At 41.6% G+C, this 12,336-nt stretch overlaps 1 protein-coding gene across 2 annotated transcripts in view; it reads left to right on the forward strand.

Moving 5' to 3' along the window:
• The window catches only part of LOC129702793 (acyl-coenzyme A thioesterase 9, mitochondrial-like), a 41,056-nt gene that overhangs the window by 20,857 nt on the left and 7,863 nt on the right, over window positions 1-12,336 (forward strand). For both annotated transcript variants that reach the window (XR_008724440.1, XM_055644774.1), the window contains exons 9-15: window positions 402-475; window positions 1,816-1,883; window positions 4,780-4,891; window positions 5,489-5,579; window positions 7,123-7,208; window positions 7,871-7,958; window positions 11,996-12,146. Coding sequence is in view for 1 of the 2 variants with exons in the window: in XM_055644774.1 (XP_055500749.1) it covers window positions 402-475; window positions 1,816-1,883; window positions 4,780-4,891; window positions 5,489-5,579; window positions 7,123-7,208; window positions 7,871-7,958; window positions 11,996-12,146 (670 nt within the window). In the remaining variant the exon portion in view is untranslated. The remainder of the gene's footprint in view (window positions 1-401; window positions 476-1,815; window positions 1,884-4,779; window positions 4,892-5,488; window positions 5,580-7,122; window positions 7,209-7,870; window positions 7,959-11,995; window positions 12,147-12,336) is intronic.

The raw sequence follows: 12,336 nt of genomic DNA on the forward strand, positions 1-12,336 counted from the left end.
AAAGAGGACATATTATTTTCAAACATTGTATCAACTGATAAGTGATGAGGGGTTTCAACAAAATTGGAATATCACACTGCAATCAAAAGGTTCTTATTCTTTGGCATACTTGAGGGAGTGGTGGAGGCAGGTATTCTCACATTTCATTGCTTCTGGATAAACACTTGATTCACACAGAAATTAAGACTAAGGACCAGGTGCTGGTAAATGGCATCGTATGGATGGTTGGTTTGATGGGCCAAAGGGCCTGTTTCTAAGGGCTGTAGGAGCTGATGACCAGTTCCAATGTATTAGTAAGGATATTTATCTGTGTGTTAGAAAAGACGAGAAATATTGGTATGATTTTAAATTTGTTCATTTGAAATTGTACATGATTTAATTTGATTTTTTTTACTTTCAAGTATCAAAATGGCACCTTCCTTCCTGTAATTGATGCTACTTTTGTAATGGTGGCACGTGATACTTCAAATAAAAGGTAAACAATGGATGTACATTTGCATCAAGTTTATTTAATTTGATAAGTGGAAATGATTTAGTGCCATTATGTGCAGGAACAATTCATATCCATTATACCTTGAATTCTGAATCATTGTGGATTTTGATATATTGAGAATGTTTACACATAAATATGATTAATAGTTGATTGCTTTTCCAAGGAGTACTTCAGCAAAAACGGGGGGAAACTTGTGAATTATGAGGAAAAGGAAAATAGGCACATTTACGAGAGGTACCTCGGGCTGCCAGTATTTCAATATTTTTATTTCCTAATATTTGAGAGAAAGTGGAAATTGCATAATGGTTTATTAAAGAGTATGCCAAGAAAAGTAATTCTAGACTTTTAACTTTAAATGACTTGGAAATTATTACTTTTAAAAAGCCTTTATCTGCCTCATGGAAAATTCGCTTGCGTGCCCTTTGAGCAATATTCATAGTCCACGAGTTACAAGCAAGTTTCAGGCAATCGAAATAAGTTTTATGACTACCCCAATATTGCAGCCTAATAAGTGCCTTTTAACTTTTTTTCCCTTGATTATAGTTTCTAAAACCTTTACCAGTGCTGGATTGGGTGAAATGAGTGTGTGGCCAGGATGGTGTGGGTCTCTGATGATGCAGGCTGCCTTTTTGAGCCAGCGACTCCGATAAATCCCATCGATGATGGGGTGGTCAGGGCCGGTGATAAATTGGACATTGTTCACAATTTAAGTGTTCACTGATTAACCAATAATAACCACAGTTATTTTCTTACGTGAGGTATGACTCTTGCTGGTGAATAGTTTTCCTCTTGAGTCCTACTGACTCCTGGATGCTGCACTCAGTAAACGTGATGTCCTGATCCCATGGGTTTTTGCTGTTTCCCGAGGTCCCAGAGGAATAGTGCCTTTCCTGTAGGCTGTAGGTGGCTACAAAGACCCCAGCCATGTCTTCGAAAAGGCAGGGGAAGTTTACAGGGACTAAATGACATCTTGAATCACTGTGGATCTGCCCAGCTTTTCATGAGTGGGATCTATCAATTTTTTCCTATAATTAGATGCCAGTACTGTAACTGCTTTGGAAAAGACAGATCTAATTCTGGAGCTCATCATGTCATTCAGTGACTGTTGGTGTTTGCTAAGACACCTGGAATGTTTTGGTACATTGACAGATTATGTCAGGAGGCAGGCAGCAGGATGAGTGGTCCATAAATGCCAGCATAGACAAGTTGGACCAATTACCCATATCTGGGATATGTACTTACGAATAATTATGGGCATTAAAAACAGTAACTGCAAGGAATAATTGTTTATAATTTTTTTTTTTTTTTTACTCCTCGTACAGTCCCGCTTTTATTAATCCATTGAAGACCGAGAGTCCAGAGGAAGAGATTCTCTTTCGACAAGGAGACTGTAAGTTGTGATAAACCTCACTCCCTATCGCAGTCAAAAAGCCAGCCTGCGCTTATTTTATGTGGCATCTTTCAACTCTCTGGATGTTCTGAAATATTTGATGTTCTTTGACAAACACCTTAGTGGTTTTATATTTAATAAGGTTGACCTGCAGCAATGTGCGAAGGATAGCACTGATAGAAATGACAATTTTTTTTGTTTGTTGAAGGTTAAGTACTAGACCCTGACAAACATCCTTTTATTTGACGCGACATGACAAGCTGAAATAAGAGTACTTTATGCTTATTTCAACATAAATTACATAAATTTTGATGCTTCTGGCTATACTAATATTTATTGTTAATTTCGTATTACCGATGTACTGAGGTGGCAGCTATGAGTTGACCATATTGGTGGCTGTGAAGTACGGATAGCAATTTCCTTCCCTGAAGAGTTTTAATGAACCAGTTGAGCTTTTAGAATAATCCTTTAGCTGCATGGTAATTGTCACTGAGACTAACTTTTTAATTGCAAATTATTTTTTGAGAAATTGGTGGAATTTCTAACTGCCAAGGTGAAGTACAAATCTCTGGATAGATGGCGCAGAATTACAGCTGCTTATCTCGCAATGTTACTACGGCACTGTACCATCTGAGGCAAATTAAGTAGTCCATGCATGATTGCTACAAAACTAGACAGCATTCTAGCATGGACTGATAACTAGCAAGTAGCATATCCACCACCAAACTGCTAGACAAGAAATGACAGAACAGTTAAACGAGTACTTTGTTTGTGTCTTCCTTGGTGAAGACAGAACTAATCTCCCAGAAATACTAGGGGACTGAGGATCTAGTAGGAGGGAGGAACTGAAGAGAATCCAGATTAGTCAAGAAATGGTGTTATATAAACTGTTGGGACTGAAGGCAGATAAATCCTCAGGGCCTGATGGTCTGCATCTCGGAGTACTCAAGGAGGTGGCCCTAGAAATCGCAGATGCATTGGTGAAAAATGTCCAATGTTCTTCCGACACTGGATAAGTTCCTGTGGGCTGGAGGGTACCCAATGTAACCCCAGTTTTTAAGTAAGGAGGAAGAGGGAAAACGGGGAATTATAGTCCAGTTAGCCATACATCGGTGGTGGGGAAGATGCTCGAGTCGATGGTTATAGAGGCGCATTTGGAAAGCAGTGACAGAATCGGTCAAAGTCAGTTTGGATTTATGAAGGGGAAATCATGCTTGACTAATCTTCTGGACTTTTTGAGGGTATAATAAGTAGAATGGAGGAGGGAGAGCCAGTGGATGTGGTGTATCTGGACTTTCAAAAAGCCTTTGACAAGGTCCACACAAGAGATAAGTGTGCAAAATTAGAGTACATGGTATTGGGGGTAGGGTAATGACATGGATAGAGAACTGGTTGGCAGACAGGAAGCAAAGAGTAGGAGTTAACGGGTCCTTTTCAGAATGGCAGGCAGTGACTAATGGGGTGCCACAAGGCTCGGTGCTGGGACCCCAGTTGTTTACAATATATATTAACAATTTAGACAAGAGAATTAAATGTAACATCTCCAAGTTTGCGGATGACACAAAGCTGAGTGGCAATGTGAGCTGCAGTGTAATGTGGATAAATGTGAGGTTATCCAATTTGGTGGCAAGAACAGGAAGGCTGATTATGATCTGAATGGCGTCTGATTAGGAAAGGGGAAGTGCACCGAGACCTAGGTGTGCTTGTACATCAGTCACTGATAGTAAGCGTGCAGGTACAGCAGGCAGTGACGAAAGCTAATGGCATGTTGGCCTTCATTGCGAGAGGATTTGATTTTGGGAGCAAGAATGTCCTACTGCAGTTGTACAAGGCCCTGGTGAGATCGCACCTGGAATATTGTGTGCAATTTTGGTCGCTTAATTTGAGGAAGGACATTATGCTATTGAGGGAGTGCAGCGTCGATTTCCCAGGTTAATTCCTGGGATGGTAGGACTGACGTATGATGAAAGAATGGGTCGAATGGGCTTGTATTCACTGGAACTTAGAAGGATGAGAGGGTATCTTGTAGAAATATAAAATTCTTAAGGGATTGGACAGGCTAGATGCAGGAAAAATGTTCCCGATATTGGGAGCCCAGAACCAGCGGTCACAGTTTAAGAATAAGGGGTAGGCCATTTAGGACTGAAATGAGGAAAAACGTCTTCGCCCAGAGAGTTGTTAATCCGTGGAATTCTCTGCCACAGAAGGCAGTGGAGGCCAATTCACTGGTTGTTTTCAAGAGAGAGTTAGATTTAGCTCTTAGGGCTAAAGGAATCGAGGTATATGTGGAAAATGCAGGAACGGGTTACTGATTTTGGATGATCAGCCATGATCATATTGAATGGCTGTGTTGGCTCGAAGGGCTGAATGGCTTCTCCTGTATCTATTTTTCAATGTTTCTATGACAATCTGCTGCAGTGTGAGAGTCTAAACACCTATACTTGCCATTCACTCATATTACCACTGCAGAGTCTGATCACTAACACGAGGGGTATAGATAGGGTAGTCAGTCGAGAGTCTTTTCCCAGGGTAGGGACAGCCAAAATGAAAAGGAACAGGTTCCGGGGGACGGATTTAATGGGGATCTGAGTGACAGGTTGTTCACACAATGCATGCGTAGGAAAGTACTGCAGATGCTGGTTTAAACCAAAGATAGGCACAAAATGTCAGAGTAACTCGACAGGTCAGACAGCATCCCTGGAGAAAAAGAACTGATATTCTAATCTGTTTAATATCCCCCAATCCTGTCAACCTTTGTTCTCATCATTTAGAAACTTTCTCCCACTATCGTTGAAGACAATTACTTTGCTTGTTTAAGGGAAAAACTAGTTTTGATGATCAAGCCTTTTGAAATTGGCAGTACATTTATGAAACAGGATCTTATTAAAAATCCTAGTAAACAAAGCAACGAGAACCGCGATGAAGCGGACTTCATTACTGAAAACAGCACCAAATGAAGATGAGCGGAAAATTATACATGAGATGTTCCTGGAAACTCTTGATGACAAGTGAGTGAATCTAAATGTCAAGTATATCATAATGTTCCCCAAATACTCTACATCCTCCTCTCGTCCTTTTTACAGCTTCAAAAGCCTTGTATTCTCTTCCATGTCATTGGAATTCCAATTTAAATCATGACATTTTCCTCACTTGAATCTGAATCTGACTTTATCACTTGAAGACTGGAACCAAAACCTCCAGCTGCCTTCTTGGAGCTTCCTGTAAATCTGTTTGGTGTTTCATCTCTCAGTGCCTTATTAGAATTTGATTTTGTGTGTGAAAGATTTGAGATTCATTAACAATTCTTCGGGTGGCTTGGCATCAATCTTCCATGTATTTTGCTTTCTTGTCTGTAAAATGTTGTTGTTATAATAATGGCCGAGATGAAAGGTCTCAAAATGAAATGTTGATTGTCCCATCTCCTTCCACAGATGCTGTCTGCCTACTGAGTTCCTTTAGAGCTCTCCACTTGTGTTATGTATTAGGCTTGGTCTGCTGTTTGGGCAGGCTTTGAATTTAGGAGTGCTATAGACTTAAGTAATTGATAGAAAAGATACCCAGGATGTTATTTAGTTGATTGTCTTCATAAAACTTCTTTGTTTTAGGACTATAAGCTTCCACAGTCGGATTTTACCAAGTAATTCAGTGTGGATGGAGGATACAAAACTCAAGAGTCTGGAGATCTGCCACCCACAGGTATGTGATACAAGGCATGGTGCATTCTTTATAGAACATTGAAACACCTTTCATGGTACAATCTGTTACATTGTGCTGAAATGGTCATGGCAGAGGAATAAATATTCTTTCACAATTGAAGTATCATTGTTCTTGCATATCTTTTGTATTGGCATCAAAAGGATCATTACTACATTTAAGCTTAGTGGGTGGTAGAAACCTCCAATGTTACACCCAGATAACCATTGTACGTTGCGTATGTAGGCAGTGAGCAAGAGGGCATTATCATTAAACTTTCAGGCATCGGGAAACGTACACCACCCAAAGGATTCTCTGATAAGCATCATGAAGCAAAGCCAATTTTCCTTATTGTCAGGCCGTTTTCTACTGATTTTTAGGTCCAATTAATCTCTCGATTGAACCTTTCTTACATACAGCTCAAGAATAGGCTCTTTGGCCCATAATGTCTATGCTGAGCATGATGCCATCTCTTACCTACCTGCACATAATCCGTATCCCTGCATTTGCATGTGCCTATCCAAAAGTCTCTTATAAGCCACTATCATCTCTGTGTCAACTGCCAGCTGTTCCAGGCATTCACCAACCACTGTGTGTTAAAAAGAATTACCCCACACATCTCCTTTAAACTTTGCCCTTATCACCTATAAGCTATGCCCTCTAGTATTTGATTTTTTCCATCCTGGAAAAATTGTTCTGACTATCTCCTTTTCTATGTCTCGTATGTTTTTATATACTTCCATCAAGTGTACCCGCAACCTTCGGCAATCTAGAAAGCATAATTCATGTCTGTCCAACCTCTCCCTGTCGTTAATAGCCCCTAATCCAGGCATAGTTCTGATAAATTTCCATTACACTCTTTCCAAAGCTACAACATCTTTCCTGTAATGGGGCACCATGTTTGGCACAAAGGGTCCTTCTCTGTTCTGTACTTTTCTATATTAAATAAAGGAACTAGATTAGCTGCTTTCATGGCCCATTTGGACCCTTCTAATTGCCCGCTTGAGTTCTTGCCTCCTTTATATTCCACTGGCCCTGGCTGATTCCACCCTTTTCAACTTTGCCGAACTTTGCCAATCTCCTTCACTTTCCACTCACTGATATCCAGCTATCGCAGCCTCTCTGCTATCAGGAAAGTGGTTCAGTAGAGGCACAAGAGACTACAGATGCTGGAATCTTACTGTATCGGGTAGTGCAAAAAAAAAGAAAATAAATAGTGCTGAATATTGTATTACATTTACAGAGAAAGTGCCAATAAAAACGTGCAAAGGCCTCAAAGATGATGTAGAATGGAAAATTGGGAATCTGGAACTTATTATTTAGAATAAGTTAGTTCTGATTCTACTATTGATGTTCCTGTTCCTATGCCGTCTTAGTTAAGAAGCACTACTTTGTCTTATTGTTTAACTGAATAAAATTTATTTAGTGACTTAATTAATAGAAATTCTTGATATTCTCTTATAAGTTGATGTGTTCTCATTTCTATTGAAGTATTATTGAATAGGTTACACCTTGTGGGTAAAGAGGTTTTTATTTTTTAAAACAGGAGCGTAACATTTTCAACAAAATCTTTGGCGGATTTCTGATGAGGAAAGCTTTTGAATTAGCATGGGCAACTGCTTGTGTCTATGGGTAAGAACCGTATTTCCCTTATATATTAAATGCAAACAAAAGTACTAAAGTTTTCTGCAGCTGGACTTCATGCTTACTTTTCCCTATCCCAGTGTATTACTAACGCTGCTGCTTATTTATATTTGTTTTTATTTGACTGATTTTATCTTATTTCCCCAGATGATTAAATGGACAATTGTAATGCATCACAGATTTGCGCACTTTGACATATGTATGGAGGCTAAATCATTGGAAGTATTTCAATGAAAGTAGATACATTTTTTAAAGGTGGGGGAATTGAGAGCTTTGGGGAAGTGGCACAGAAGGGATGAAGCTTAAAGCAGATCATCCATGATCGTAATGAATGATGGGGCATCTTGAGGGCCTGAGTAGCAGCCTCCTGCTTTCTTGTGAAGCAGTAAATGGTGGGAGTGTGAGGCTGTGAGGATAACCTCTTGGTGTGCAATGCTGCAGGTATTTTGGCTCTGCTTAAGTGCTTCTCTCAACAGCTTATTCAGAGAAGCTTTGGGGAGACAAGTGTTTCCTCTTGCACATTCTGTATAGCATTGAAGAAAACAAGTCAAGAAAAAGGGAGAATTTACCTTGTGTGACTTAAGACATTTTGTATATCCTTGGTGATGTATTTGGTTTTACATTTTTACTTCTCAAATTCTTAATTTCAGGGGTTCAAGGCCTTCTGCAGCTGCTGTAGATGATATTCTTTTTCAAAGGCCAGTTGAGATTGGTGCCCTGCTGTACCTTTCAGCACAGGTAATGTATGCACTTACAGCTTGAAATGCTCTTTTTGATTTGTCATGCTTTGCTGACTTCAAGGTAGTTTAGTACTGAACTCTATGATATCTCACTAAATGCCCTCTCCCTCCCGATCTGATCCTTATCTATCTGTTCTACACCCCAAAAACCTTAATTGGACAAGTCCACTAAACATTTAGTATAATAACTATGTGATACTCATTTTTAGTAAAGCAGTACTTCATCTTGAGGAACTGCAGGTGCTGGTTTTCAAAAAAAAAAGTGCTGGACTGACTCAGAGGGTCAGGTAGGATCTCTGGAGAATATGGATAAGTTACATTTCAAGTCTATCTCAAGATAATCAAAATCATTATTTTTTTGCATAATACATCTGACTAAAACTGTACTGTGGATATTTAGTATGAAAATGTTGACCATGGATAGACAATAACTCAAAATATAGATGATTTAGATGTTCTTATGACATGATTGTGCAAACAAAATAATGAATGTGATTATTTTAAAAGGGTATGTTTCTGGAATGTGATTGATTGGAATGTTGCTGCTGCCATGATTTAATCCACATCAGCAGGCAAGACACGGGCGATTTGTATCGTGGCCTAAATAATATTTTTCACATCAGCACATTACAATGAAGCCAAAAAGCAAGATAATATGTTTAAACTAGACCAACTGCAGACCTGTTGGGTCTGTTCCCCCAACGTGCAGTTGTGGGGGGGGGGGAGGCGGCATGCAGCGTCACACAAACTAACTATCCCCCCCTCGCACTCACGCTAATTACCCCCCTTGATATTATATTAATTTGCTCCTTTTACCCCATAACCACCCTATCTACTGACGCATAACCCCCAACTTGCATTCACATCTAGAGAGGGGGGAGGGGGGGTAGAGAGTGAGGGCAGAGAAAGAAGGGGCAGAGACAGAGGGAGAGGGGTTGGCGAGGAGGAGAAGAGGGAGGGTGGGTGAGAGGGGAAAGGGGGGGGGAGGGGGAGAGGTGGGGAGCAGGGAGGGTGGAGGGAAGTGGGTAGGGGTGTGTTTAGGGGAGGGATGGTGGGGTAGGGGATGGAGGGGAGAGTGGGAGAAAAAGAGGGGAGAAAGACAGGGGGGGGGAGGAGGGGGGGGAGAGGGGGGGGCTGAGAGGGGAGGGGGAGAAGTGGGGAGCAGGGAGGGGTTGTGGAGGGGGGTTTAGGGGAGGGACGGTGGGGGAGGGGATGGAGGGGGAAAAAAGAGGGGGGGGGGAGTGAGAGAGAGGGGGGGGGTGGAGAGGAGAGAGGGGGGAGAGAGGAGGGGGGGTGGGAGGGGGAGAGAGTGCCTTTTTATTTCAATCCAAACCTCCCAAAACTGGTCAAGAACAGACTTTTAGTAATATAGATAAACAACATACCTTTTGGTTTGTACTGCACTTGATATTGTGATGTTGAAGGCATGTTTAGTCGCGTTTAAGTTCAATCCAGTGACGCAATCGACCAGCAACTTTTTTTTTAAACGGGGGCGGGTTCGCAGAATGGATTATATTTATCAGCTAGCAGTCTGTGCAAATTCCCCTCCGACAACCAGTACAAACCTGCATTTTAATCATCACCCCACCCCCCCCCCCCCCCCCCACCCTCCAAAGCCTCCGGAATCCTGCCTCTTGTAAATACACCATCCCCAATTCTCAATGTTCATTTCCGCCACATCTGCACCCAAGATGAGGCATTCCATTCAAGGAGATCCAAGATGACCTCTTTCTTTAGTAAACATGGTATCCCCTCTTCTGTCATAGATGGATCCTTCACCTACGTCTCCTGTGTCCCGTAGTTCTGGTTTTGTTGTTCCTCCTCCCTTCAGATGGAGCAAGAATAGAGTTCCCCTGGTTCTCGCCTTTCATTCTAGCAGCCTTCGTATCCAACATATCATCCTCCACATTACCGGCAACTCCAACATGATCCCACCACCCATTACATCTCCCCATCTCCGCTGCTGTCCAACGTCTGGTAAGACAGCTGTTCACGTGCACTTCCTCCAACCTCAATGGGGGCTCGTGTACATCGGTGAGACTAAGCATAGACTTGGTGGCCCCTTCGCTGAACATTTGCACTCAGAAACTCCCGATTGCTAACCATTTTAACTCCCCTTCCCATTCCCATACTGGCCTTTGTCCTGGACTTCTACATTGCTAGAGTAAAGCCACATGCAAACTAGGGAACAATGCCTTAAAAGGGTATTCCTCTTGGGTAGCTTATAACCCAATGGTATGAACATTGAATTCTCCAACTATAGGTAACCTCTTTTTCCACCCAACCACCATATCACCTGTCTCCCCTCCCTTCCCCTTCCATTCCTAAACTATTCAACTATTCACACCTTATTAATCCTTTAGCTTCACAATTCATAACTCTCTAAACCTTTTGTCTCACTCCTATGTACTCTGGCCTTTGTCTAACCGTCTGTCAAAACTCCTCCTTGCCTGTGTTCACCTATGACCTGCCATGTTTGTCCTGTCCCTCTACTCTTCTAGCTTTCTTCCCCAAGACCCTCCATCCCCCGCAATGTCTGAGAAAGGGTCCCATCCTGAAACACCACCTATACAGTTCTCCAGAGATGCTGCCTGACACACTGAGACTGAGTTACTCCAGCATTTTTGTGTCTGAACAGCACCTCAAATTCTGCTTTGTTAGGTTAGAACCCATAGGCATGAACATTGAATTCTCCAATTTTGGGACTTTAGGTACCTACAGAACCCCCTTCCCCAAACCTTTTTTCTCACCTCTCTTCCTTGTGCCCCACCTTCCCATGTGCATCTATTTCTCCCACCTATATTCCACCTTCTGGCTTCACATTGCATGATTTTTCTCTCCTTATTTCGCTACCTTTTATCATTTCATCTCTGGCATTTGTCCAACAATCTACAGCGAATTGTGGACGCAGCCCAGACCATCAAGCAAACCTTTAATTGACTCCATCTATACCTCGCGCTGCCATGGCAACGCCAGCAGCATAATTTAGGACGAGTCGCACCCTGGCTCCTCCCTCTTCTCCCCTCTCCCATCGGGCAAAAGTATCGAAGAGTGAAAACTCACACACCAGATTCAGGCAGTTTCTTCCCAGCTGTTATTAGGCAACTGAACCATCCCACCACAACTGGAGAGCAGCCCTGTGCACTGTATGTAAAATATTTATAAATGCAGTCATGAAACAACAGAGGTTAACAGGACACAAGAGCACCCATGAACAAGAGGTGTATGCTCTGTTTTCCTAAAGGGCCCAATGTTTGAAAACATTTAAAGAATGTAAGGCATGTGCACAATGTATCCTGTACCAAAATGTTCAATCTATTATATTTGCCTTCTCCAAATGTGCTGGCTTCAAATCTTTCTGATGACGGCAACACATTTCATTGTAGATATTTGGGAAAAGCCTAGAATAGAACACAAAGTGCTGAGGTAACTCAGCAGGTCAGGTAGCATCACAGGGTGACATGGGTAGGCGGCATTTTTGGGTTGGGACCTTTTTTCAGATTGGAGAAGGCACTCAATCCAAAATGTCACCTATCCATATTCTCCAGCGATGCTGCCTGATCCACTAAGTTACTCCAGCACTGAGTTCTACGCAAGATTTCAGCGTCTACCATTCCTTGTGTCTAATAGGGAAAGCCTTGTTTGATGATGCATCTTGTAGTTCCCTGCTAACTTGGCAAATAGTATTCCTGTTTGTATTACATCAAATAATCTTGCAAAAGGATTGTCATTTTAAAATCGTCAATCCTTTCAAAGGAAACCAGCAAGGTTTAACCATCTGTAGACTTATGAAATGAAATGAAATGAAATGAAAAAAATGAAATGATTCAATTTATTGTCATTGTCAGTGTACAGTACAGAGACAACGAAATGCATTTTTAGCATCTCCCTTGAAAGGGAGACACAGGGCGTCGCGGTGTGCCCGCGCCTGCCGCCGTATGCTGCTGCAAGTAAGGATTTCATTGTTCTGCTTTCAGTATGTTACAATTAAACTCTTTGACTAATCTTAGCAGCACTATTCTCTTCACTCTACAGGTTTGTTATACCAAAGGCGAGTACATTCAGGTCAGAGTCCACTGCACGGTTGTAGACCCAGTCACCAAAGAGCGCAATACCACCAATATCTTCCATTTCACCCTTGTCTCTGAGAAAAAAGTGATGCAAGTTTTCCCAAAGAGCTATGGAGGTAATTCATTTGTCAGGAGTGTTTCTAATTTCAGACATGTTTGGCCTTGAAGCAGTTCACATCTGTTCACAGTAGTTAAAATGCAATTACTTTAGTGACAAAATGATAACCATTACCAGAAGCTATTATTAAGATTTCCCAGTTACAGTATATTGGTTACATTTTTGTGTTTTCAAATCGCTGTCCAAAT

The sequence above is a fragment of the Leucoraja erinacea genome, chromosome 13 (assembly GCF_028641065.1).
Source record: "Leucoraja erinacea ecotype New England chromosome 13, Leri_hhj_1, whole genome shotgun sequence".
Taxonomy (NCBI): Eukaryota; Metazoa; Chordata; class Chondrichthyes; order Rajiformes; family Rajidae; genus Leucoraja; species Leucoraja erinaceus.